General features: G+C 35.0%; 2 protein-coding genes across 3 annotated transcripts; both read right to left on the bottom strand.

Annotated features, from left to right (window-relative positions):
• On the bottom strand, nucleotides 1-6,020 carry LOC104091585 (putative pentatricopeptide repeat-containing protein At1g19290). Of its 2 annotated transcripts, none has more exons than XM_009596954.4 (4): nucleotides 3,160-6,020; nucleotides 1,540-1,861; nucleotides 805-887; nucleotides 1-350 (listed from the first exon to the last, which is right to left on the bottom strand). In XM_009596954.4, exon 1 carries the CDS (start codon nucleotides 5,840-5,842, stop codon nucleotides 3,287-3,289), a length of 2,556 nt encoding a protein of 851 aa, XP_009595249.2. In that variant the 5' UTR covers nucleotides 5,843-6,020; the 3' UTR covers nucleotides 1-350; nucleotides 805-887; nucleotides 1,540-1,861; nucleotides 3,160-3,286. The 2 variants fall into 2 exon arrangements, with proteins under 2 accessions (XP_009595249.2, XP_018624774.1); XM_018769258.3 differs by having other exon boundaries at nucleotides 1,540-1,854.
• A 7,740-nt stretch (nucleotides 6,021-13,760) lies between these two features.
• Nucleotides 13,761-21,129, bottom strand: LOC104091586 (protein DA1). Its single transcript, XM_009596956.4, has 12 exons — nucleotides 20,812-21,129; nucleotides 20,006-20,157; nucleotides 18,821-18,905; nucleotides 18,219-18,438; nucleotides 17,360-17,480; nucleotides 16,724-16,807; nucleotides 15,718-15,837; nucleotides 15,398-15,610; nucleotides 15,210-15,272; nucleotides 14,973-15,091; nucleotides 14,588-14,646; nucleotides 13,761-14,304 (listed from the first exon to the last, which is right to left on the bottom strand). The coding sequence occupies exons 2-12, from the start codon at nucleotides 20,114-20,116 to the stop codon at nucleotides 13,994-13,996; spliced, it is 1,506 nt and encodes a 501-aa protein (XP_009595251.1). The 5' UTR covers nucleotides 20,117-20,157; nucleotides 20,812-21,129; the 3' UTR covers nucleotides 13,761-13,993.
• Between the last annotated feature and the right edge of the window lie 4,108 nt (nucleotides 21,130-25,237).

Below are 25,237 nucleotides of genomic sequence, written 5' to 3'. Positions count from 1 at the left end.
TAAAGGGAACTTAGAAAAATACCAAATAAAAACTCTTAAGACATACATTATTTAAAATACACCAAAGGGAAATGACAAACAAATTGATCTCTTTTGCTCCTTCACCTTCCCCTGCATCAGGTGTGAATTGATTTGTATGGAATGTCATATGCTTATTTAACTTATTCCATATTGTGAGAATAGAAGGTTGGCTGAAGATTGAAACTCAAAGTAGCTGGAAGCTGATTGATTGCAAAATGCCATTTACTTGCACAGCGAAGATTCTCACATATGGGGGCATAAGCCTGACCACCTTAATAGTTTATAATCTCCACTTTTTGCCAAATATGCAGGTGTTGGCTTGTCACAATCTGGTCAAAACCAATAAAAAGTAGCCACAAGTTAACACAGCCCTCTCTTCACCTTAGGGCTATACCAATTTTCTGTTTACATATAAGCACCATAGAAGAGTTCAGGAACCTAAAGCTGGAACACAATACTAAAAGTATCTATAGATTCTCCACCAAATAGTAATGGAAAACAACCTTTAAATGTGGAGATAATCGTACAGAATGCATGTTCAAGAACAGTACGATAAGTATATCAACCATCCTCTCACTGGAAAGCAGTACCAATCACTTATATTTGTCAAATTGATTAACATATATGCAGTTCAATGAACTGAATCATGACATGGTTGAACTAATGAATGTTACAGACACACACACACTGTGCGCCAACAACTATTAAGGTGCATGGTGAAAATTACTGGGCACTTCCATTTAATCAAATATAGCTATTTATACATCTTCGAAGGAGTGATACCTTAGAAAACTGCTCCTCCAGCACTTCACCTTCGCCTTGTTATCTGTTCATTCTGTATTTATCCTGGTTACAAGGCCTTGAAGCTTCACACATAAATTAGAACTTCTCACAATCAGTATTAATTGAGAAAGAAGTAAATGAAATGGAAAACCAATTAGCAACATTGATTGCATAGTCAACATGTTCTAGCAAGAATTACGATATAAAACTTATAGCACAGAAATTTGCATCGTGAACAGTGATTTTCAAGAATAAATGTTATTAATACCATGTGCTTGCCAATTAATTTATATTCACGTGTCCCAGTTAAATTCTTAATTGATGATTAAAAGGAATGTGTTGATGTTTCTTCACGTAGTTGTTCTTGGTTTCTTCTTTATATTTGAAAATGCATTTGGTAAGAGCTTTGAAAATGCATTTGGTAAGAGCTTTCATTTTGCTGTAGATATTTTTTGGAACAGTTGTTACTCCATGCCAGGAGGGAAATTTTTCATTTTCAATTTTCTTTAATGTTATTGAGATTTTTGTCCTTTCAAAATAATTCGTAGAATACAATCTTATGTAGTATGGAAGTGTTTAGTTAGATTTATGTGGAGCAGCGACTTCTCATTTAGGATTCAGTGGAGGGAGTCCTAAAGAAGATATTAGCTTGCAAATGCTTGAAACCTCATGAGCAGTACTAGAATGAAAAGCAAATCAAAGGACCTGCACATACTTATTGGGGATTTCCCTTACCTGTGCTCTTGAAGCTCCGCGTATCAAAAAATGATCTTGTCCACATTGAGTTGATAACATATTTACAAGGTTCAAGTTTCATGATCAGATACTCAGAGCTCGCCCTTGTGCCGACCTGTTCATCCAATTAATCAGCCAATGCTTTTAATAGCAGAGGAGAACCGCCGTATTCACCTCTCATTGACTTGATAGCTTTTGATAAGGCTCTGTGCAATAGAGTCCATAAGCTTATAGACATGTCCCTCGACTTGCACCGACGAACAGTTGAACGTAGAAGGCAGTAAAAATTTTAACACGTATCTTGAATTCCATCTCCTGGATTCTAAAACAAGAATACACTCCAGCATAAAAAACAAAAACGATAATAATGTAGATTAAAACAGCAATGAGAGAAAACATAAGAAAGCTAAATGATGTTTTCCCTCATTGACGATCCCAGCATTCAACACTTTTAAATTCCGAACTGGACACCAAGGGAAGATTCAGCTTCTCCCCATCCCATCCCCCTAAAACAGACATTTCGAATGAAACATTGATAAATTATTTTCTTGTCATCCTCTTACTTAGAGGTGAGTCTGTGGTAGTTATATGACAAGAAGCAAGCGGAGAAAAAATGACATTCAGAAAAGAGAGAAGGTTGAGCAAGAACCATAAATATCCACTGGGTGAGTTGCAGAAAGTTGGGCCAAGAACAGACTAGATAGTGATAAATCCTCAAACATCATAATCCTAAGATGAGGTCAAATTTCATGCATTAAATAAAGAACTTGAGACTTGATCTTGCTAAATGTAACTGCCTTAAAAATCATAAAAGTATCCAATGAGACAGGTCTTGTAGAATAAATGGAACGGAAGTTTACTCGTTTTCCAGATGATTTAATAGATCTTGTCTTACCTGATTGTAAGAAATAATGGTCTCTGGCTTTTGTCTTAGCTGTAAAAACTGAAGATATCGTTCAGCCTTAAGACAAATAGAATGAGTTTGAGAAGTCTATAATATTTCTTTGTTGGGTCTATACATCAAATTCAAGCAACCAGGTCATGTAGGGGCTCATTCCAGGGACAGCAAGCCCGAGAATTTCCCCCTTCCCCTCCTTCCTCTCCAAATTACACCCCCTTACTCCACAGACTCTTACTGTGCACTTCTGTCCTAAAATTAGCAAATCATGACACACCAGACTAGGTATTGTGGCCTGATAACATAGAGCCACCAGGAAGCGTTTAATCAGCTACAAATTTCTGGTATTGTAATCAGCTAAAGTAAAATTTTCTGGGCTCATGATCTGTGGGAAAAGAGATTATTAAGGGAAACCTAGGGCAAATCATTTAAAGACATGATTCCAAAGTCAAAGAGGGATAGGTCAATTGTAGAAACATATGTCAACTTAGTCTTCAAATAGAGACCATGATGCAGTTAACACACAAAGGTCATGTCATTTCAGCATTTGGAAATTGATGAATAATTGCCACAAGCCAAATGCAGGAATATCCATGCAATAATTATGGTTCAACACTGTTATGGCTTAACAAATTATGCACAATGATGATGGTAAAAAGTTACTTAAACCAAATAATTAGCATCATAATGGACACCTACGATATGACCCAAAATGCTTTTACCTTCTCTGTGCTGTGTCTCACAAAAATCTGGCCTGAACCAGCCTCCTACCGTCCAACTTAAAGGTTCCATTGGTTCTTGAACATCACCTTGCTTATGCAGACCACTTATCAGAATGGAAGGAATAATTTATGACTGAAGGATTTCTTCTTCTGTTATTCTCTTCAGCAGTTGCACGGCTTCACTAGTTTTACCAATCTTATAGTATCCATCTATCAGAGTGTTATAAGTTATAACATTAGGAGCTAACCCTTTCAAATGAAGCTTATTGAAAAGTCTCAATGCTCGTTCATGGTTGCCTGCTTTACAAAGGCCATCTATAAGAGCATTGTATACTGCAATATTTGGAACAAGATCCTTTATTAGCATCTCATCGCGCAAATCAAAAGCTTCATTCACTTTACCAGCCAAAGAAATGCCATGGATAAGGGTGCAGTAGGTAAACTCATCAGGAGTAAAGCCTTTTAGTGAGAGGTAATTTACAACATCTCTTGCATCATCGATCTTCCCTGATTTGCATAACGCTGCCACAGCTATATTATACAGCACATTATTGGGAACAATAGATTTTGCAGCACTTCCATCAAGGGAATCCGCAACTTTCTGCACATCTAGCAGCTCTGTCCTAGAGTTTGAAAAACTGTAAAAACGTCTAAGGTCAGGGTACAAATTTACATCCAGTATTTTCTGCAGTAGCTTATTAGCATCATCAGTCCTACCAAGTTTGTATAATCCACTAATAATAGAGCTAACTATGATGACATTTGGATTGAATCCCTTCTCTCTCATCTCAAAATATGCTTTGAAAGCTTTCTCAGGTAATCCTTCTTTAAACCAACCAGCAATAAGGGCTCCAAATGTAACAGTGTTGGGAGTTAATTCCCTGTCATGCATTTCATTAAGGAGATCTTCGACTCTGCCAAACTTCCCAGCCTTCATAAGTCCACTAATAAGGGAGTTATAACTTTCTACAGAGGCAGGAATGTTTTGCAGTTCCATGGCATCCTTTGTTTCCAAAGCTTTTTCAATCTCCCCTGTTTTACAAAACCCGTCACTTAGTGTCCTGTAAGTTATTGCATCTGGTGAACAGCCAAGCTCCTCCATTTTGTTAAAAAGCAGCTCAGCTTCAGCCATTTTCCCCATCTTACAGAATCCTTTAAGCATCGTATTTAAAAGAATCCTGCTTTTGGTGTGCCCTCTTGCTAGTATATGTTTCCACAGGACTAAAGCCTTTTCAAATTCTCCCATTTTAAGAAATGCATCTAAAAGAGTACTGTATCCAACTGCATTAGGAACAACACCTCTTTTAAGCATCAAATTCCAAAGATGCAAAGCATCAGAAATGGCACCTTCCTGACATAGTCCTTTCAGGAGAGTGTTGTAAGTGACAACTGTTGGATCGATACCATCACGAATCATCTCATCACAAAGGTTGAATGCATTTTGCATCAATCTTTCCCTACAATAGCCATCTAAAAGGGTGTGATAGCTATACGAATCAGGTTTTAGATTCCAGCCGTTCATGCTCCTAACAACCTGTTCCGCGTTGCTAATTTTTCCAACTTTGCAATACCCATTTATCAAGGAATTACAAATGAACAAGTTCATGTTAAACCCTAATCTTAACATCTCATCCCGAATCCTAAGGGCATCATCCATTTTCCCTATTTGACAAAACCCGTCAATTAACACACCATACGCCTGCTCATCCACTTCCTTCATTTCTCTGAACACTTTCTCAGCTTCCTCCATCTTACACAGCCTGCAATAACCCTTAATCAACAACGTGAATGTAACTACATTTCTCGAAATTCCTCTTTCCTCCATTTGCTTCAACACTCTTTCGACACCCTCGAGATCCTTCTTCTCCACATACCCATTGATCAAACTATGATAAGTAACAACACTCAGCTCCAAACCCATCTTCTCAATTTCATCAATAAAAATCTCAGCTTTATCAACCTTCCCATCCTTGCAATATGCATTTACCATTATCGTACACATATATATATCAGGAGAGATCCCAATCCTATTCATCTGATCATATACAGAAAAAGCAGTAAAACATTCACCATTTTTCACCAAATTACTCAATAAACTATTACAAGAGCTCAAACTAGGAACACGACCACACTTGTGCATATTATCAAACACGTACAAGGCATTTTTCACTAATCCCTTTTTCGCGGAAATTTTCAACACCATATCGAATACCGTAGGAGAAAACTTGAACTCTCTATAAACTGCTACTAATTCATCCCAAATAAACGACACGGGTTTTATGTTTCTAGAAAGTTCTAGAAGCTCGGCTAAATAAAACCTAGTCTCATCGAACATTCTCGCTCTGGATAATATGTGAACTATTTTGCAGTAAGATTTTACATGGGGTTTATAAAACTGACGCCGTGAAGCTAACTTGAAGAAATGCAACGAAGCGTTAGGATGGAGTTTGAGTTTTACGAGAACGGCGTCGACGAGGTTGTCGGAGAAATCAAATTTGAGGTTGTCTAGGGCGGTGTAACGCTGGAGAATCAAAAGACGGCTTATTTGATCGGCGAGTTTGGGTGGTTGGTTAGTCGCCGGAAAATGGGTGGCGTTACGTCGTTGCTGAGGGAGTAGCCCAAAGGTGAATTTTTTATTTGAAGTAGAGAGAATTGTGTTTACTATTTTCTCTCTCTGTGCCATAGTCGCCGTCGCCTTCGCCGTCGTCGACTGTCGACCCTGAAATGCTTAATATAGTTTTGTTAAGAAACAATTTTGTGTCACAACTTCGGACATTTCCTAATCTACTTTGACTTGTAAACTAAGGACAAAGCTTTTTAATTTTACCTTTTTTTTTATTATTCAATATCCAAAATAAGTGACCATTTATGTAATCAAGAAAAAATTCAATTTATTTTTACTCTTTTACCCTTATATGCATATCCCTAAAAAGTTTTCTTACTCCTCACATTAATATTTAATTAAGGATAGTTTAGTTATACTAGGTATTTTTGTATAGAATTTAGTATTTTCTTAATGGGCGTAACTAAAGCAAACTGGTCACTTATTGTGGATCGGGGGAGTAATTTATTTGTCTAAATAGTTACTCCCTCCTGTCCATTTTAAGTAATTTTTTGACATTTTTTTGTGGCTCATAATATTTGATTTTTTCAAATATCAAGAAATAATTAACTTCTTTTTTCCAAAGTTGCCCTTGGAGTATAGTGTCTAGGAGTATTTGTTGTATTTTCAATGAACAAATTAAGGTTAATATGGTCAATTATATTGTTAATTAATGTTAAAAGGTGAATTTTTTAATATGTGTGAAAACAGCCAAAAAATTACTTAAAGTGTACCGGAGGAATTATGTTATAATTTATAATTAAAATGATCAATCTTTTACATATCAAATAAGTGGCTTAAAATTATTCACAAAGAATTCAAAAGTCATCATCAAGATTGAGTAAATAATATAATACTTGTATTTTGATATTTTCTTCTCATGTTTTACAAATAATATCTAATGTATGCTATAGCAAAGTAAGTATGATTAATATAATTCTAAGTTATCTTGCTAAAAAAGGAAAATGAATGTTCTCCAACGGTAACATGATCAATTATTTTTTAATATAATTATATTCTCAAAGTAAATTACTTTCTCTTTAAAAATCATTAACTCTCACTTTTTCTCTCCTTTTTTTTTTAATGAAATTCAAATGTACAGAATATTTAACATCACGGTATACAACATAGTCTTTCTTAGAATCTCATCGATCAATATGAAAATTTGGGACGTCGTCTGAAATCTTGAAGTATGAAAATGAGATAAGATAATTAATAAAGATAATATATATTTTCGTTAACAACGAATATTAATTATTAACTTTGGTTATACTTCTTGTTGTCCAATTTGCCTTAATTGGATAATATCATGTATCTTACCAACAAATGATATACTATCAGTCTATCACAATTAAAAACAAACGAACTATGTACAAGCATCATGTTACTTTATAAGACACTGAAATTGAAAATTTAACAGAATGTATAGTGTTTATGTATTTTTGTTACATTTTGTGTTATTACGATTTATGATATTATATTTATTAGAAGAAAATTAAATCTAAAAAAATAGAATTCACGCTTTTACTACATGGAAAATCTATTTCTTCCATTTTCAGTTTCATTCTTAGCCAAATTCCAAGACTTCCATCCCTTATGTGAAGATCTTGCAGTGTAATATTTACACATTTATGATATTAGTTCTTCTATAGTTGTTGTGCTTTAATTTTTTTTAAGGTAAAAAAATGGTAGTATTTGATGTATATATCTTTTGAAGGTTTATTTTGTTGGAGTTTGATATGGTCTAAGCTTTAGGTTAATATAGGAGAACTTTACGAACGTTGTTATCACTTGCTTTACTTGTTATCCTAATATTATTTTTCAAAAATGGAAAAAGTCATTTTTGTCTTTTTAATTTCTTTTTATCTTTAATGTGCTTAAGGATGATCACACCCAAAATACTTACAAATATTGTATTCTAACAATTAACATTTATGAGGCTTACACCTACTCTAAAGCAAAATCACATAAATCCCACATTTTTTGTTAAAGTGAAAGAGAAAGGAGAAGAAATGAACCGTAGAAAATGTGAAGTAATAATTACTTACCTGTGAAGTTTAAAGCGGAAACACTGGTATGAGATGCATAGCAGGGGTGTACAAAGAAAATCGAAAATCATATATGCCAATTGTCACGAGCCCAAATTAACCCTCCGTAAGGTGTCGTGATGGCACCTACTCTTTACGACTAGGTAAGCCTACTATTGCGAAAAATATAAAGGAAACACAATATTTTAAGGATAAACATCATATTATAAATAGCCAAGAGTAGTACCACTCGACATATACAAAATAATTTTTCAAGACCCGGAATATCACTAAGTCACAAGCTACTATAATCTATGTAGCTCTATACAAAAGTCTAAAGATAATAAAGAAAATCTCTAGACGAGGGAGTAGAAGGGGACTCCGAAGATCTACGGACGCAAGCAAAGGTACCTTGAAGTCTCCTAGAATCAGCAGTACGTACTAACCCCGAGGCTGATAGCTCGCACCTGGATCTACACACGAAAACATGTGCAGGGAAGGGCATGAGTACACCACAATGGTACCCAGTAAGTGCCAAGCCTAACCTCGGTCGAGTAGCGACGAGGTCAGGTCAAGGCCCTACCGGAGTAAATATAATAAATTAAATAATAAAAGATATAAGTAGAATTTACGGTAATACAGTTAAAGAAATTTTCGAAAATTTAACAGTTAAGGGAGCCCTCGGCTCAAAACAAGGTAAACATAGTAGAAAATCTCTCGGGATACCGTCTCGTAGTTTTAAATGAATATGCAGTACAGGGGTATCTACCGGAATACGTCCGTAGTCCCAAAGTAAATATGCAGTGCTGGGGGATCTCCCGGAATAAGTCCGTAGTCCCAAAGTAAATATACAGTACATGGGGATCTCGCGGAATACGTCCGTAGTCCCAAAGTAAATATGCAACGTCCCAAAGTAAATATGCAGTATAAGGGGTTCTCCCGGAATACGTCCGTAGTCCCAAAGTAAATATGCAGTGCTGGGGGATCTCCCGGAATACGTCTATAGTCCCAAAGTAAATATGCAGTACAAGGGGATCTCCCGGAATACGTCCGTAGTCCCAATTTAAATATGCAACGCAAGATGAAATGACAGGTATGACATCGAGTTATATAGTTTATACTGGACACAGATAAGGAAAATAAGGACTTAACTGAACATGACGCACAGAATGTCAATTAGGCAGTTAAAACACGTAAGCATGCTTTTCTAGTCTAAACTACACAATTAAACATATTAGTATAATTAATAAGAGAAGCAATTTATGATTTAAAAAGGTTGAACATGATTTTTGCAATAATAGCCCGTTTACGTACTTATCACCTCACGTACACGGCTCCCACACACCAAATAATATCAAGATATCCTAAGGGAAAAGTCCCTAACACAAGGTTAGGCAAGCCACTTACCTCGAACCGCTCAAATCAACCTGATATCACGTTCTTGCCACGAGTATCCGACTCCAAATGGCCCGAATCTATTCAAAACAGTACAATACCATCAATACGCGCTAATGGAATGAATCCCATAAGAAAAACTACAAAAAATTAGGCCAAAACCCGAAATTGGCTCAAACCCGACCCTCGGGGCCCACGTCTCGAAACCCGAAAAAATTTACGAAACTGAAAGCTCATTCACTCACGAGTCTAACCATGTCAAATTTCCTAAAATCCGACACCAAATGGTCCTCCAAATCCACAATTCAAACTCCCAAATTCCTAGTCTCCAACTTCCAATTTCCACCTCAAATACACATTAACTAGGTGGGAAAATACATGGCAAGGCAAGATTATTGACCAAAAATAAGCACAAGGAACTTAGCTCAAGAAATGCCTCGAAAATGCTCTCACAAATCGCCAAACCCGAGTTTGCAAAGCCAAAAATGATAAAAATCACGAAGCCATTCGGTTTTAATCACTGCCCAGGTATTTCTGCACCTGCGGAACCTGGGCTCGCACCTGCGGGTGCACTTATGCGAAAAAACGTGCGCATCTGCGCAACTCACTTACCCACTCTGCATTTGCGCACTCGCGCCTGCGGAGTCCTTTCCGCTTCTGCGCATCTTGCGCATGTGCGAGCATCCTTGCGCATTTGCGGGCATCGCAGATGCGGAAACATCCTCGCACCTGCGACCCCAGGCCAACTCTCGATTTATCGCATCTGCGCTTCCATCTCCACATGTGCGGCTCGCGCACCTGCGGTCTTTTTTCCGCAGGTGCGAAAATACCAGAACCAGCAAAGTTCAGAAATTCCTCTAAGTCCAAGTTTTCACCAGTTAAGCATCCGAAACACACCCGAGGCCCCTGGGACCTCGACCAAACATACCAACCAATCCTAAAACACCATACGAACTTAGTCGAGCTCTCAAATCCCATCAAACATGCTAAAATCACGAATCACCTTCCAATTCAAACTTAAAGAACTTGAAACTTTAAAATTCTACAACCGATGTCGAAACCTATCAAATCACGTCTGATTGACCTCAAATTTTGCGCACAAGTTATAATCAACATTACGGACCTACTCCAACTTCCGGAATCGGAAAACGACCCCGATATCAAAATTTCCACTACCGGCCCAAAACTCCAAAAATTCGACTTTCGTCATTTCAAGCCTAAATGAGCTACGAACCTCCAAAACATGGTCTGGACATGCTCCTAAACCCAAAATCACCTAACGGAGCTAACGAAACCGACAGAATTCCATTCCGGAGTCGTCTTCACATAGTTTCGACTACAATCCAAATCCTAGGGCTTAAGCTCTCATTTAGGGACTAAGTGTCCCAAAACACTCTGAAACTCAAAATCAATCATCCTGGCAAGTCACAATAGCAGAAAAAAATTTGAGGAAAGCAGTTAATAGGGGATCGGGGCTATTACTCTCAAAACGACCGGTCGGGTCGTTACACCAATATGCAGTTTGATTTGCCAATATGCATAGTAGGGGTGTATTAATTACTTACTATGGTTTGGTTTGGTGTTGGAAAAAAAATCTGACCATAATTGGTTTGGTTTAGTTTTAACTAAAAAAATCAAACCGAAACCAAACCAACCCGACATTACATTTATGGAAGTTTTAAAAATATTTATTCTAGTGTAGTTTATCAATATTTCTTAATTTTTTTCATAATTTTATCTTTTAACATATTATTTCAAGCTTGGACTTATAATTTTTGAATTCCAATAAATCTCATATCTAGTGTAGTCCATAAATGTTAGTAACTCAAACAAATCCCAAACAAAAATCAAATCAATATTAATGTTAACAAAAGACATTCAATTCAATTGCTAGGAATGAGATATCTATTTATTTAGTTTTTTCATGGTTTAGATAAAATGCAAAACTTATTTTTTTTTTAGTGCTTAGTCATGTAAATAATAATACTTATTAGTCATACTTATTTTAGCAACTTATAATTTAAGATTATGTTTATTTTTATTATGGCTTATTAATAATATTTATTTTATGCGATTTTATTATCTTTATTGTTGAATTTTTAGTACAATGCCATGACTCATCTCATATTTTATGTTAGTTTCTTGGAAACACCTCATATAGTTATGTCTTACTAGGATTAAAGAAATATTTGGAACACAAATTCTATGTTTTGTACTACAAAAACTATATGGAAAAAAACTCGGAACAACCCGAAAATCCGAGAAAAGCAGAGATTAAAAAATCTGACTTTTATTGGTTTGGTTTGGTCTTTAGATTTAATAACCCGACACAATTGGTTTGATTTGGTAATTAAAAAACCCGAACCAACCCGACATATGTACACCCCTAATGCATAGTACAGAAAAATACATCATTTGCCCAATAAATCATATATGCCAATATGCAGTGAAAGAGTAAAACAGTTAAAAAGTGAAAGCCAATCTGAGTAACATTATTTATTGAGAATGAAGGATATCAGTGTGTGTGGAGTTAAAATACACATGGAAAGAATTCGGGCAAAATTAAGACAATTATTTTTAAGACATTAAAACAGTGGAGGTTATAGACTTGAAGAATCATAACCCCCAATGAAGAGGTGTGACATTATGATATGGATTTTAAATTTTAAACAATTGAAATGGACAAAATGAAAGGAAAAACTGGAAAAAAAATGAGGAAAAAGATAAAGAGGATTCCTATACTATTGAGATGCAACATCACCTCCTTCATGTCTCTCTTTTATATATATATATATATATATATATATATATATATATATATATATATATATATATAGAAACCATGATTTGATTATAAATAAATTAGTCACCTGGCAACTGTTTCAAAACATTTACATAGACAAAATTATAATTGTTGAATCTTAGCATCTAAATTTTAGAGTTATTACAATCTAATTTACGTGAATTTGGGTAAGCGATTCTAACTTCTAGCACAAAATAAGTTTTGTCGTCGTTAAATCTAGAAATAAAAAATTGAAATGTATTAGGAGTTGATTGTGTAAGCGTCCACTTGTTTTGAGGAGCTAAAATCATTAGAGTCAATGTTATACTCACACAGTCACAAGATTTAAGAAACATGTAGAGTCAAATATGAATATTTTGCAAATGATCACATTGATAATAGTGCTTTTAAGTTAAAATTAGAAAGAAAATCTTGCAAAAGTGTATGTTAATTCTAGTAATATATTCAAAATAGAACGCGATTGAAATGATGCAGTTGTATTAACCAGATTCATCATGTCTAAAATGCTTTATGTTAAACCTGAAATCGTTTACGTAGCAATAATAATGAGAACAAACCACATGCAATGGTAAATCAAGAAGTTGGAGGAGCTTTACTTGAACTGTGTACCCTATTCACAAACCATTCTATTTCCTCTGGCTAACGAGAGGAATCAACAAAGAAAACAAAAACGAGTCAACAACATTAACATGTGTATTTGAGAGATAACCCTTAAGCTGTGTCCACATGAGTTCGTTGAGGTGCTTATACCGACAATTACTATTTCACCTCCACCGGCAGCTAAGGTTACGAGGAGACAAGGGCGGATGCAGCATAGAAGTGTCGGGTTCAATTAAATCCGGTACTTTCGATGCGAAACATAAATTTATATGTAAAAATCTATCAAAATTATAAAAACTAATAGATAGAACCTATAATTTTAAAAAATACAATGAGTTTGATGCTAAGAACATTGAAAATTGGACCTATAACCCAGGACCTAACGGTCGTGGGTAGAGGTGGCTGCTGGCTTTTGTTTGTTGTAAATCTTAGGCTTCTCTGTAGTCCTGTTTACTACCTTTAAGAAAAGAAAGTCAAAGGAGCTCATTTACATCCTAGCAGCACGGTACATCACATGTACCGGTGGCAAAATGATTAAAAGAAAACAGTTAACAGCTCATATTAATCACAAAAAAATGGGTTGAATAATGAACTTTTTAAAAACGAGTCAAATAAGAACCATATTATCCATTGGCTTAACTTTTACAATTGTAAAGCTTCAAATTGGGAGTTTCTCAAGTTTGAGAGAAAAAGAATTCTCCCAAAAGTGATCATATTCAAGAACCATATAATCTGTCAGTTAACTCGTTTTTTATCCGTATTAAATATGGATTGGATCGGATAATTTATCTGTTTTTTCATTACCCGTGTTTGACACGTCCCATATCCGACCCAATCCGCCCGTTTGCCACTCCTACACCTGTGTTAGCATTGGACGATCCCCTTTTCACTGTGGTCCTTTAATGTTACTATATTAAAGGCATAATGCAACAAACAACAACAACAACAACAACAACCCAGTATAATCTCACTAGTGGGGTATGGGGAGGGTAGTTTGTACGCAGACCTTACCCCAACCCTGGGGTAGAGAGGCTATTTCCGATAGACCCTCGGCTCCCTCCCTCCAAGAACTCCCACCTTGCTCTTGGGGTGACTCGAACTCACAACCTCTTGGTTGGAACTGGAGGGTGCTCACAACTAGAGCAACTCACTCTTGTCGCATAATGCAACAAAGGAAATCAAACTGACAAGACTTCATTAATTTTCTAAAAGAATGGATTTTTGTTTTGTGTCTATCCATGTTTGTCGTGTTGAGATCACTCTACAAAGGTACTGAAAATTATATCTTTCCTGAACTTCTAAGGTATAATAATAATAATATGGCATGGTCCAAGGCACTAATATGAATGGACCAACCTTCTTTCTTGACAAATGAATAGTCTGCTTTCTAACCTTAAGCTCAATGTTTCAAAAAGGAAATGTTCCTGTCATCCGAATATGATCCAACGTCCTTTCTAGTCCGTATTTAAGCACTGCTTGGTTACCAGCTCTGAAGCCATTTCCATAAATTGGCGACGTGTCTGATTCAATCTGGTGTTTGAAAAAATCCCCGAGTTTCCTCTCAAAAGGAGATCTAATCCCCTGCTTCGACGATGACATGCCTGATGAAGTTGAAGCACCATTTCTGCTTGATATGGATGCAATTTGGGTTTCTAACCACATATGTGCTAGTACCTGGCAAATACCTTCTTCAACATCTTGGCTAAGAGTTCGATACCCTATAATATAGGACAATATCGACCACATCAGAAACTCCAAGATACCAAAAAGGCAAATAAACAAATTGATTTTAGTGAGTTGTAGCAAAGAATCCAAGATATATACACTACTGAAAAAAGTGAGGGGGGAGGGGAAAGGAAAAAGTGGTTCCATAATAGAATTGTGTGTTAGGTAATACTGACATTTACTAATTCTAGAGAAGCAAACATTATATTAGGGGCAGACCAAAAGAAAAAGATGGACAACCAAATTAAGAAGGAAGAAGTGGAAATGAGAGCGCACCTCTTAGTCGAAGCCATGCATGCATCATCTCATGCGCAAGAATTGACCCAGTCAACAACCTGCATAGATTTATGTCATATAAAAAACTGAGATAGCAAACTAATGTTTTCACAAAGGGTATAAGTACATTTAGGTTCCTGCTAAAACCTAAATTACAAAGGAAATGTCTGTTTCCTATTGTCCAATTAATTCCTCAGAGATCATAAATTAGATTTGTTTTTTATCTTTTGAGATATACTGAATGGACATAGGTGATTCTGACTAACCAAGCATTCCAGTGCACAACTTCGAATAGCATTCCAGTGCACAACTTTGTAACCAAGCATTACAAAGTGTAGCATTCCAGTGCACAACTTCGAATAGCAAAGTAAAAAAAAAACAGTACCTAGGTAGACCGTATAAGATAAGAATTGCAGTCACTTCGCATCTGCGTGTCAATTTATAAGGTTCTGTTCTCATATCCATGACCCGATTTCCAGCTCCTATTCTTGGCCGCCTCAGAATCTGCCAATTTTAGAGGTAAGTAAGAGCTACCGTTTACCATTTGAACAAAAAGAGAATTAGGTTTTCAGCTTTTGAAATCATAAAGAGAGAAGAAATGGAAATCACTTAAAGTCCTTACGGTGCTGATAGTTTGTTCCTCGGAAAGGCAAAGTCCTCGTGTCTCAGGCATGTGATGATACCCCTAGCAAAAGGGATGAAAACCAAACATAAACGACATATTTTTCACTCCAGAAACAATATGAATATGGAGAAATACAAGTACGAAAAGAGAAGCAACTCGGCAACTAGGGTCAAATAAACACTTACATGTCTCTCTCCATCCATAGCCTCATTCAGTGCTTGCCTCTCAACCAAAAGCAGAGGAACTTTCTGTTCCACTTTCATATTTAGCCCTTCATAGAATTCTTGTATATCGTAATAAAGGGGCTGACACTGACTCGTATCCATTATGGCGGAGTCCAAGCACTCGAGACAAAGCTTTCTACCATCATCAAGGGCAATATACCTTGTATCCCGCGGCTGCATTCACATCAAAATTGCCACTCTTTATAAAAGTTAATTACAAGGATTTTGCTGAAAATACAAGAGGTTTCTCCAGAAATCTTGTTCTGTTTCAACAGCCTTACCTCCATTCGCTCACAGCTACAGCAACGGGGTGTTCCATCATGCTCATGAAAAGGACAATACTTTTGCGACCAAAATGGATGTGCTCTGTATTCAATAAGACCAGTTGCATTTGTTGGAATCTGGGCAGGCAAAGAAACACTTAATGAATATCAAAGAAATGATGCATTATCAGCAGCTAGAGGTTTCTTAACCAACAAGAGATAGCCAATACCAAAGTTACCGTAATAAGAGCTCAAAACAGAAAGTCTCGTAAAATGATTCTCAGGTCACAAAATTAACCTCAATGATCTGTACTAGTTGAAATGTTGAGACACCTACCACACATTTTGTTAGTTTGTTTATTACACTAGGAAGACCCAAGATTTAACTATACAAACCCATGACATTTAGGGGTCGTTTGGTACATGGGATAAGAATAAAGTTCGGGATTAACTTTATCCCATGTTTGGTTTGGTGTATTAGCTAATCCCAGGATAACTTTCACACTAAAATGGTGGGATTAGTTATCCCATATAGAAGGTGTAATAACTAATTGGATATCCTGGGATATTCTACCATTGTACCAGACGACCCCTTACAGTAGAAAAGATAGAACAGCCCATAATTTCTGGGGTAGAAAAGACAGAACTTCAGAAAATTTGGTAGGTTAGAAACGTAGGATCCAAACCAAGATCTTTCTTTTCTACAATTATTTTAAAGGACTACTTAGAATAATCTATGTACAACCTCATCAACATTAATTAAGCATTAAGGAAACAGTAAAAATGAGCAGAAATCAGTGTTTATTGCCACAGCAGCTAATAATAATCCATAATTTAAAACGCTTCCTTAAATAGAAATTGAGTTTGTGAATTTCTTGTGTCAATGACTTCTAAAAGAAAATGAAGGCATTTGATGGAGAATTGTTTTAGCGTTTGGTAGTCTATCATGACCCGGAAAAAAAATTAAGAAAATATAAGAGGACTTTTGCAGAAGATCTAAGAGAATCAATCATTTCATACTTACAAAGTGTTTGCAGACATCACATTTGGGGTGATAATGCTCCTTGTAGCAAGTTTTGTGATAGGGATAGTTCCCCGACATTGAGAACTGCACAGTTAATAACATCAAAAAGTTAAATAGATACATGAATATACTTGTCATACAAATTGTTCTATCACTTCACAAATGTTCGCCAGCTTACGTCCATTACCCTCCACTATATGATAACTACCAACGACAATATCAGTATTCAGTTACAGAAAGTATTGAACAACTTATGGACAACGCATGTATATTACTAGAAAATTTTGCCATTGGATGTACAAAATATTGATTCCTATCGCTCCTCTTATTTCCACAATGAGCGTTTTGCCTTCTGATGGTCAGACATTTTTCAAAATAGTATTTTATAATAAGTCATATTCGTAGATGATTGCTTCGTAAGTAGGTGTGTAGTAATTTATAGTACATATTTGCTTGGTCGCACCTTTTTCATGCCTTAAAGTATTCAATTCTTATTTGGTTGCCTTTATATATCCAAAATCAAAATGTCATGCTTTGACTTGGCACCATTATTGTGAAGAAGGTTGGAAAAACAAAAACAGTAGACACCAAAATAACAAGGCTGAACTAGAAAAGTTTAAGTACACAGTACTGCACCTCATAATCAGATATTGGTTGGTTACAGGCATGGCATCTAAAACACTCTGGATGCCATACGGCTCCCATGCAACTCAAAAATCGTCCATGACCTATTTCAGTGCTACAACCTGCACATATCCTACCACAGAAAAAGATAGTATGTATTAGGTCTAAAAAATGTTGAGTCAATTCTTAATGTCTTATAACTAACTTCTGTATTTGCTTATACAATGAATTCAAAATGGTTCACTGAAATCCATTGGCTCACTGTAGATTTCTTACAGACCACTATCGAATTCAGCCATACAGTGCACAAGTACACACATGAAGAAGAGAGTAAACCGAGGAAAGACTGGAGAATAGGTTAGAATAACCTAAATGCCAATACAATGACAACAAGATCAATGGAATTATACCTCCCTTCTCTTGCCTCTCACCATGCCATCCACAACTAAATAGAGCAAAAGACATAACTAAAGGGTTCAACCTTTTCAAAGGAAAGGGTCAAAATTAAAACGTTTTGTTCCTCAGATTGATAATACAAAATTTCTACCTAAAATCATGTTGATCAAGAAGGAAACACGTAAAATATCTAGGGTTTTATATTTATGGTAATTAACAGCAGCAACCGCAACTTTTAACTACCTAAACCACACGCTTTCAAGATGTGTCCATTTTACTTTTGGATTTTCCACCTAGCTCTTCCACTCGTACATATTAGCTGACTTCGAAGGAAATTTAACGAAAAAATATAGACCAATAAACTAATGCAAGAATGGAGTAGATGGAGCCCCAAGGCACATAGTAAGATGAGGTTCGGCAGTGGTGTATTCTGGAGTTTAAATGTTGCAAAAACATCGACAAAGATTTCGAATACCTAAAGCTTGCAGAATATGGGAAAGGTATTGGATGATAGAAGTTTCCATTTCCATATCCATTCCCGCTTCCGATATCATTTCTGCTTACATGCCCATTACCATATCCATTCCCGCTTCCGAGATCATTTCTGCTTACATGCTGAGGTGGAGATTCGACATTCAAGCTCTCCTGCAGAGCTCTGGCAAGTTGTTCATCTTCTTTCAGTTGTGATTCACTGTCTGCCAAACATATGATAAAATGAACAAATAGCAAAATCAGGAAAAACAATTTTTTTTGCCAAGTAAATAAACTAGCTGCAAAATCATCCATGGAATGCTTGAGTCGACCCTAAATAGCTGAGCTAAAGAAGTTCGACTCTTCATAGAATAAGAATTTCTATAGAACAAAAGCACTATAGTATGGATGAGCTAAACCATGCATGTATGGATGTACTCAGTAGCCTTGAAACACACAAAGGAAAGTTTGGGTTCCAAATTATGTCAGCAGTGAACTCGACTGAAACTGGAATATCATGCTTTTGATTATGAGAGCATAGGAGATACCCTCAAAAGGAATGCAAACTTTCAATTTTCATTTCTTTAAGAAGCAACTAATACTCACCAACCACAGGTTTCCCTTTGTGGTCCTCCTCTGAGAGAGAGATTGCAATAGCTCGGTCTATTTCTTCAGTCTCTGACCAAGAGTCCTAGAGCACGCAAACGGTTCAAACACAGTATAAAATATCAACAGGATGTGCTTATCAAAAAAAGAAAAATATAGACACAGTATAGGTATGACATGTTCAACTGATCTTTTATAGTTCAGAGTGGATATAGATCCTTTATTGGCAATGGGAAGTAACATACATTACCAAGATAACAACCAAATTTAGCACAAAATAAAGTATCAAAGATGTGTATAAAGTTGGCGCTACATTTTCTAGTGACTTAATAGTTACAAAATCCAGTAAACAAAATTTTGATTGAAAATTAGTATATCAACATAGTGGATTATCATGGATTCATGTTTAAGCAGGTCTAAATTATAACATTGTAAATCATGTACATCAATTCACTTTATCCTGAAAATTTCAGAATACAATGCGATTTTTGGTTTTGAGATTGATATCAATATGAAGGACTTCTAGTAGAAACGAATTTATTAATGAGAGAACAAGACAGTGCAAGGCTTCAAGCAGGGATGGACAAAGATGTCCAAGTTACGAAGGTCAGAATTAAATAAAGCTTCAAATGACCATGCATCAGCAAGCATTAGAAAATCAATCTCATCAAAAACATCCGTGCCATCATTCATCATAGAAGCCAAGAAGAGCAGTCACTAATTTGCATGAGCCAAAAACGAGAACCAAATGACATTGGATTCATACTGTCCACAGAAAGCCCAGCATCTAACTCAGCTTCAACAACTTCAATAGAAGCGTACTATTTCAAAGCCTTCTTCACATTGCCTATGGCAAGTTAAGACTGTACTGTCTGTTAGCGCTTTAGACAAATGTCACCCAGGACGTCAGAACAGACTTTTAGTATTCAAGTAAGTGGACTCATAACTTTAGAATCAAGCAAACAACCCTGCCTTTTTCCATGAACAGGACCAGTAGAATAGAAGCCACATTACCTATTAAGCTAATAATGATAAGCCCTTACACTTGCTAAGTTTTGGTAATGTGAATTACGAAATACTCTGAACGATATCAGAAATAAAGTAAGCAATTCAAAGGTATGTCGGGTGGATGCTAGTCTATCTGGATGATGAGCTCATTGCACACTAGTTTCGTGCAACACTTACCCCAGGTGTAGATTGGTGATCCTCTTCTTTATGTCCTTCACATCTCCAGTCATATTGGCCTTCCGAAACTTTATGGTTGGAACCTTTGAAGATTTTGCTCAGCCAGCCCATTAGGTGAAATGCTATTGGCTCATTGTCAGCAATGCTTTTACCTGCAGGAACACATGAAATATAGCGCCTATGAATATATAAAACAAAATAACTTTTCAACACTAAAATATCCAGCTCAGGATTTGAGCTGCCAGTCATGACACACAATAAGGATCTTATTCATCTCTCCACTTAGCGAAATTCATGGCGTGCCAATGTGTACGCAAATTTGGGAAAATGCCCGTATGCTTTCAATTTTCTCATATAAACCAACTAACACCTTTGGTTTTTCCATCACATTGGTGATCAGACCACAAACATCTAACTCAATTAAAATGAATCAAAACATGGAGATGACATCAATATAGCATTCATTCCTTAGATGACATCAATATAGCATTCATTCCTTTCATTTTTTGATGAATTAATTTTGAATATGTAAGTAAACTAAAACCCAACAGATCATATAAGAAAGAGACAAAAATCACCTACCACCCATACCAAAAAAGGAGCTTAAAACTCAAGAATTCAAAAGGGGTTATCTAAAATTTGCAGGAAACACAAGAAAAAACATATTATTCATAAGAACAAAGTATTTATAAGCAATCAGCTATGAACAAAAAAAAAAGTTAGATACTTCCAGCTCAACATGTCCATTTTAACAATCAAAAACATAACATTCAGATTAAACAAATAAAAAGAGATAAATAACTCACCTTGAACCAAAAGAGCCCAAGAATCTGCAACAATTAGCAAAAAGAAAAAGTACCCAGATCAATTAGCTAAAGATTATTCCTTTTATTGCCCCTTTTGATTTCTTTTTTCAATCCAAAAAGAATCTTTTTTTACTTTTTCCTCAGAAGTCAGAATCCCCCCATTCAAGCATTTATCCGTGTATATTGAAGCAATTGTTATTAATGATTTAAAAAATTGATGATTTTTTCAAACTCTATTTACTCAAGGAATCAAGCTTGAAAAGAAGAAAAAATAAAAATTATGTACAGAGCAAATGTACGCTATTGAAGAGACGTTTAAAAATACTCTTTTTTAAAACTTATATGCCTAAACATGGACTTTGGTCAAAGCGATACTATTATGTTTAAGTTTAGATTACATTTGCAATTTATAAAAGTATTTTAGTCAGTTTAAAAGAATGATATTTTATAAATTTAAAAATAATTCAATTTTAATCTTTGTATATTATTCTTAAAAAAGAAGATTTATAACTATACAAATATTTATAATTTAATTTATATCATAAATTTCAAAATAGAATTATCTTTTTTAAATATAGTACTCAATCAATATTGTCACATAAATAAGGACAAATCTGGCATAGGGCCTAGGGGCGGATATAGTGTTCTGACGACGGGTTCAATTGAACTCATAATTTTTGACGCCGAATAAAAAGTTATATGTAAAAATATATTAAAACTTTAAAAATAATGGATATGAAGTCATAACTTTAAATTATAATGGGTTCAATGCTAAAAATTTTAAATTTTAAATTCATAGGGTTTAAATCCTGGATCCGACTCTGAACTGGCCGAATACTTATTATGTTTATAATTATGGTTTATCATTTTAGAAAAATTATGATAAGTAGACTATACGCAAATTCAAGTTGAAAAACGAGGAGTCAAAGAAAGAGGTTTGGGTTTACATTTCTGTTTATTGTGCGTGTGGACTGCCAAATGGAAAAATCGCAGAAGTTAATACGTTGGGTGGGTCCTTTCATTATTTTTAGTATCTTTTTTCCCCCAAAACTTTCATGCTTTTTATCACTGGCACGCAAATTTCAAACTTATATTATATAATATTTTGGGAAATGTGACACGTCAATTTTTTTTAAGTTTTGGATCTCTATTTTTATATAAGAAAGAGGTCAAAAGTTTAAATCGTACTGTATAATTGTGCCGAGTGTTAACAATGCTATGAAAATGTTAGGTTATTAAGGTCCTTTTACCACTTTGAAATACTAAAATTTAAATGATGGAGTGGTAAATCAAATGCAAAATTTCTGTTAATTAAAACAGAGTGATAGATTTTGCATATTAGTTTTACAATATAAAAACATTTGAGTTGCGTGACGGGGTTATAAACTTATTTCTGTTATAAACAGTATTTTATTTATAATAAATGTCTATATTTTAGAGAGATTTTAGGATTTGTTACTTAGTGACTAAGTCTCTTTTTCCCTAAAAATAGAGGGATTCTATTTCATTGTAATTCATCACAAATCAATAAGAATCATCTCTCTCTCCTTTTATCTGCAATACTCTTCTTCTTCTTTTATTATTTTATAACACGTTATCAGCACGAAACTCTAACCAATTGAGCAGAAACCTTGGGATTGAGCATAATGATTGCCAATCGTTCCATGAACTTCCTTCATGATTAAATTTTGGATCGAAGGTAAGTATTTTACCTTATTTTTCTCTTTTAAATTATAGAAGTTTAAGAATTTGATTTTAAATACAAGCAAAGACAATAAATTTTGATTATAACTCTAATACAGTTTGTGAGAAATTATAACTACCCGAAGTGATAAAATTTCTATGTCTTGCCATGATCAAATTCATGTATGATTATGAGCACAAGAAGTGAAAACTCGTCCCATTGAATTTGCTTCATTCTCGTTCCCTTAAGAGAATGTGGTAGCAATATGTAATAAGTCTGAAAGAAGATAAAATTATTACCATGAAGGTATCAATGGATGTGGACATGGCAACATACGAAATGATAATCGTCATCATTGTGGTAATGAGAATAATAAGGATTCTCAAAATATTCATTCACTCTGTGAAAATAATGTTTGTCATCAATTTGACATGAGATTTTGTAAAACACATATAGATGATTATGGTCCATTCACGATGTGAATGTGACAACATGTGATTTATGAATACATATTCATTTTTGGAAGAATATAAATGTGCTAGAGGTAGTGAATATACCGCACTCACCTCTAGAAGGAGGTTTTAAATGAAATAAGAAAATAATTTCATTATTATGGCATGAATGGTCATTGATCGTGTACCTATTGTGATTATGGCAATGTGATTATTACAGGGCAAAAATTGTAGAAGCAACATATCTTGCCTATAATAATTTTGACCATGACCATAATGGTATAACTTTCTCTTTGAAAGAGATATTCACCGTAAGGATGTTGATGAATATGTAGTAGTACAAAATTAATTGAAAGATATGAAATAGGCAATTATACTATTTTGGAGAAACAAAATTGATTATCAATAAGGTATTATGTAGTAGTAAGTCTCAAAGAAACTTATTGAGTTTCTAAAGTATTCGTGAAAGCGATTCGTTATATTGAGATTATAAATAAAGGAAAGATTTAATGTCATGTATTACTACAACTTTGTATATATATGAAAAGTTACCCGCTTTATTCTCCAAGTTTGTACTACATAAATAAAAGAATACCACAATAAAGTGGATGTTTATTGATATAAAAACCTATATCATAATAAACTTGGAGTTTATTGATAATTGCATACATCATGGTGTAAACCTGAAGTTTATCAATATTGATAATTTATTCAGTTGGCACAACTAGTCTAGCCATATCAATTTCATTATGATGTGAAAAATAAAAGAGAATTCACATGGGTAAATATTAAAGAACTAGAACTTTCTTTACGGATTCTCTTATGTTGCTTGTTCTCATTAATTAATAGACCAACTAAAATTGGGATTGAATCTCATGAATGCTGCAAATATCAAAGATGAATATGGGGTCATTCACCTACCATATATACCACATAAGATGCATCTATTATATGGTTACATGTGCGATTATTATTAACCCGTAACTTAGTGTTTGCAAGGAAACTTGATCAATAATTTAATTTCGAGTATAATTTCCATATTTTCTATTCAAGACTGTTCATCTTGATAAGTTAGTTTACATCGCAACTGGTTTAGCAAAATAATTTATGGAGTGCCTCCACTTAATAGTTAAACTATTGCTTATAAGAACAATGTTATCTATATCAGTTTGATAAACATTATATACGAAAGTATATTACATTCTTCCCTCACAAGTGGTTCAGAGTCAGGAACCAAATTATTTCATCTTACTATTATTGATGTACAATGTAAATTTTGATTATACACCATAATGAACAAACATGGGTTCCAAGAATTTAGGAAGCAAGTTAGTTTTTCTAACGTAAAGGGGGAGACATGATAAATAGTTGAGAAAAAATTACGTGGAATGAATTATTATTTGTACATCTAGATCCTCGAATAAGATAATATAAACTTGAAAATCATAAAAAAATAATTCATATGCAATATATTGCAAAGCATGATAGACGCATTTGTTGACCCAAAGAAAGTAGCTATATTCTCATTGTCAATGATCCTATTAGAATAAGTCGTAGAAGGACAAAGTCTACGGTACGCTTAAAACGTATAGACAAGTAGTGTAACGACCCGGCCGGTCATTTTGAGCTTTAGCGCGTCGTTCAGCGGTTTGAGTTCTGAGCAGCTTCACTTCAGGTATTATGACTTGTACGTATGGTCGGAATTGAATTTCGGGAAATCCAGAGTTGGTTTAGAAAGAAAACTCTAATTTCGGGAGCCTTAAGTTGGAAGAATTGACTACTGTTTGATTTTTGAGTAAACGACCTCGGAATCGGGATCGAAAGATTCTAACAGGTTCGTATGATGATTTTGGACTTGGGCGTATGTTCGGATTGGGTTTTGGATGTACCGGAAACGTTTCGGCACCTATTGTGGAAGTTAGCATTTTGAAAGAATTTCATAAATTTGTGTTGAAGTTCATTTCAATGTTATCGATGTCCGTTTGGAATTCTGAGTCTGAGAATAGCTCCGTATGGTGATTCTGGTATTGGGAGCGCGTCCGAAAGTGGATTTGGAGGTCCGTAGGTCATTTTTGGAGTCGTTTGGCGAAAGTTAGAAATTCGAAGGTTTTTGAGAAGTTTGACCAGAAGTGAACTTTTTGATATTGGGGTCGGAATCTGATTTTGAAAGTTGGAGTAGGCCCGTAAGGTCAAACGTGACTTGTGTGCAAAATTTGAGGGCAATCTGGCGTGATTTGATAGGTTTCGGCATCGAATGAGAAAGTTTGAAATTTTAAAGTTCATTAAGCTT

This window comes from Nicotiana tomentosiformis, chromosome 4 (assembly GCF_000390325.3).
Source record: "Nicotiana tomentosiformis chromosome 4, ASM39032v3, whole genome shotgun sequence".
Taxonomy (NCBI): domain Eukaryota; kingdom Viridiplantae; phylum Streptophyta; class Magnoliopsida; order Solanales; family Solanaceae; genus Nicotiana; species Nicotiana tomentosiformis.
The sequence above is the reverse complement of the archived record's forward strand: the minus strand, read 5'-3'. Positions and strand labels throughout refer to the sequence as shown.

What these genes read in the sequence shown, in the direction of transcription:
- LOC104091586 (XM_009596956.4), bottom strand. Translation starts at nt 20,116, where the DNA reads ATGGGCTGGCTGAGCAAAATCTTCAAAGGTTCCAACCATAAAGTTTCG. An exon ending in ATCACCAATCTACACCTGGG is followed by an intron (nt 18,906 to 20,005) that starts GTAAGTGTTGCA and finishes TGCGTGCTCTAG; the next exon opens with GACTCTTGGTCAGAGACTGA. An exon ending in CAAAGGGAAACCTGTGGTTG is followed by an intron (nt 18,439 to 18,820) that starts GTGAGTATTAGT and finishes TATGTTTGGCAG; the next exon opens with ACAGTGAATCACAACTGAAA.
- LOC104091585 (XM_009596954.4), bottom strand. Translation starts at nt 5,842, where the DNA reads ATGGCACAGAGAGAGAAAATAGTAAACACAATTCTCTCTACTTCAAAT.